The 3,213-nt window shown below is 41.5% G+C and overlaps 1 protein-coding gene across 1 annotated transcript; it reads left to right on the top strand.

Moving 5' to 3' along the window:
* The first annotated feature begins 370 nt into the window (after positions 1–370).
* Positions 371–2,609, top strand: LOC113904705 (olfactory receptor 4B1-like). Its single transcript, XM_027561813.1, has one exon. The coding sequence runs from the start codon at positions 394–396 to the stop codon at positions 1,351–1,353; it is 960 nt and encodes a 319-aa protein (XP_027417614.1). The 5' UTR covers positions 371–393; the 3' UTR covers positions 1,354–2,609.
* Positions 2,610–3,213: the final 604 nt, after the last annotated feature.

Below are 3,213 nucleotides of genomic sequence, written 5' to 3'. Positions count from 1 at the left end.
CTTCATTCATGTCTGACTCCTTGCGACCCCATGGACTGTAGCCCACCAGGCTCCTCTGTCCATGGGATTCTCCAGGCAAGAATCCTGGAGTGGGTTGCCATGCCCTCCTCCAGGGGAATCTTCCCAACCTGAGGATTGAACCCAGGTCTCTCTCATTGCAGATGGATTCTTTACTGTCTGAGTCACCAGGGTAGCTTTCAGGTAAATAACCATTTCTCTGAGCCTAAATTTTGTTTATATAAAGTGTTATTACATTGACCATATTGAAAATTGAATGAATACATATTGACTGAAAGAATGAGTTCATAATAAGTTTGTATTGTAAAGCGGTTTATGCTAACTTGCCATAAATGAGGCAAATTAGTTATAATCAGTGTTTGTTTTATTGCAGGAATGGATTCCATGGCGAGGACTGATAATGTGACTGAGTTAATTGTCACCGGTCTTTTCCAGGACCCAGAGGTGCAGAGAGGGTGCTTTGCGGTGTTTCTGCCCATGTACTTGGCCACGGTGGTGGGCAATGGCCTCATTGTTCTGACGGTTAGAGTCAGTAAGAGCCTGCGTTCCCCCATGTACTTCTTCCTTAGTCACCTGTCGCTGGTGGAGATCAGTTACTCCTCTACTATTGTCCCTAAATTCATCACAGACTTACTTGTCAAGATTAAGACCATCTCTCTGAAAGGCTGTCTGGCTCAGATATTCTTCTCCCATTTTTTGGGGGTCACTGAGATCTTTTTGCTTGTGGTGATGGCTTATGACCGCTATGTAGCCATCTGCAAACCTCTTCATTATATGAATATTATGAGCCATCGACTGTGTCATGCGCTGGTGGCTAGTTCCTGGCTTGGAGGCTTTTTTCACTCCATAATTCAGATTCTCATCACCATCCAATTGCCCTTCTGTGGTCCCAATGTGATTGACCACTACTTCTGTGACCTCCATCCCTTGTTCAAGCTTGCCTGCACTGACACCTCTGTGGAGGGGGTCGTTGTGTTGGCCAACAGTGGATTAATCTCTGTCTTCTCCTTCCTCCTCTTGGTGTCCTCATACATTGTCATCCTGGTCAACTTGAGGAACCATTCAGCAGACGGAAGACGCAAAGCCCTCTCCACCTGTGCCTCTCACGTCACGGTGGTCATCTTGTTCTTTGGACCTGCCATCTTCCTCTACATGCGGCCCTCCTCCACCTTCACTGAGGACAAGCTGGTGGCCGTGTTCTACACGGTGGTCACCCCCATGCTGAACCCCATCATCTACACACTCAGAAATGCAGAGGTGAAACTTGCCATGAGGAGGTTGTGGGGCAAAAAGAAGAACTCAGGGATGGAGCGAAAATGGGAAAGTGATTTATAAAAGTGTGCCTGATTATTACCTTGAAATGGATTTTAATTTTAGTAGGACATACAGGAATGGCAGAAACAAATGCAAGGACTTAGCATTACTGTACTGTGACTCTCCTTAGCAACCAAAGTCTTTGTAGTACTCTAGTGTCACGTTCCAAGGACTGAGGTCAGCTAGTCTTGTTGATCTTAGAGAACTTAATTGGCTCCGTGATGTTCAGCAGTTTCATGGGACTCGTTAACACTGAGACTCAAATTAAGTACGAATGAAAAGGAGCACTCTTGGACAAATATTCTGTATGTTAAAGTGATTCTGTCACTCCCTTCCTACACTCCCTTCCACCTTCCTTCTTTCCCCTTTTTCTTCATTTCTTCTTCATGCTTCCCTCTTTATTTGACCTCCCTAATAATAACAACCCATATTTCAATATAAAGGAAACCAAACAGAGAAATTATCATGGGATATTTGGGGAGAAGGGTACCAATCTTATCTACTCTTCCAGCGTGGACAATTGTGTTTTTGAAAATTGCACCCAGGGATTTTTCTATTCTTCTGCTTGTTTTAGCATCTTGTACCATAGACTTTTTGAGCACAAGTAATAGAAAAGACCCTGGAGCAATTTCAGTTCTTGTGACATGTTGACACAAAAGATTGTCCTTAAATCTCTTCTCATAATGTCCTGCATCCAAAATTTTAAAGATGATCAAACATGGCAATAGATCCTGGCTGCCAGTAGGGAAAGATCAAGACACACATTTTAACAAAAAAGATCACTTTTAGCTTTATACAGATGTAAATCAATACAGAATATAAAAAACTTCTTGAGCCTAACTTGAAGAATGAAGGAGAGGGAAATAATGTCCAAGTGTGTTTCTGCTCCTCATTCTGTCCTTCATTCTAACTGATCAGCCAAGTCCATTTCTTGTCAATCCTATTAGTGTTTCTTGGTGGAGCAGGATGAGAGAGTTTGTCTTTGCATTATTAGTTCATCTCTCAGAAACTCCTTTAACTCAACTGACTCTTATCATTGTGAATATAGAGAGAATTTAATAAAATTTGTTTCTATTGGCTTTGGAATAACATGGATTTTCTTGCATTTGCCCTCCATTCTTCCAGCCCTCCTTGTGGATCAGGGGAAGTAATGCAGGCAGCTAGCTTCCTTGCAGAGGGATGGAGCATCCATCATATTATGTTATGGGCCTTAAAAGTTTTTCTTTTTCTCCTCAGAAGCTGGTTAAGTATGCAGATGAACAGTGATTTTAAAGGTACCGGGAAATCTTCCCCACTTGCTTGTCATCCTCACTAATCATTGACATGGGTGACTATTCATAATGCCTGCAGAAATACCACTTCTTTCTGGAATGACTTTACCACACTTTTCCCCGTGACAAACTCCTATATATCCTTTAAGACCTATGTTAAAATCACTTTCCTATGAGTTCTTATCTCACCTTGCTCCTCCTTGAGTTGAACTTTTGTTTTCCATCCATAGTTATTTTTACATAATTTTATCATTGTCCTTATCACTTTGGAGGTATTATTTTGTATGTTTTTCTCTCTGACTAGAATGCAAGTTCTCAGGGGCAGGGCTATTCACTATACTTCTTTGCAACTCTAAGTGTCATGTGTGAGCTGGTGCTTTGTCAGTGCTTATTGAAAAAGAAAAAAACAAACAAACAAACCATTTAGGCCTATGAACAATCCTTTCTAGATCATATTTTGCAGATTATTTTTTTAAAGTTTTCTTTTACATTTATTTAATAGTTTAAGGAGGGCTTCCCCAGTGGCTCAGTGGTAAAGAATATGCCTGCCAATGCATGAGACCTAAGAGATTCAGGTTTGATCCCTGGGTCAAGAAGATCCCCTGGAGAA

Source organism: Bos indicus x Bos taurus, chromosome 15 (assembly GCF_003369695.1).
Source record: "Bos indicus x Bos taurus breed Angus x Brahman F1 hybrid chromosome 15, Bos_hybrid_MaternalHap_v2.0, whole genome shotgun sequence".
Taxonomy (NCBI): Eukaryota; Metazoa; Chordata; class Mammalia; order Artiodactyla; family Bovidae; genus Bos; species Bos indicus x Bos taurus.
Note: the sequence above shows the minus strand (reverse complement) of the source record. Positions and strands in the feature narration are given on the sequence as shown.

Coding starts and splice junctions, on each gene's coding strand:
- LOC113904705 (XM_027561813.1), top strand. CDS start 394: ATGGATTCCATGGCGAGGACTGATAATGTGACTGAGTTAATTGTCACC.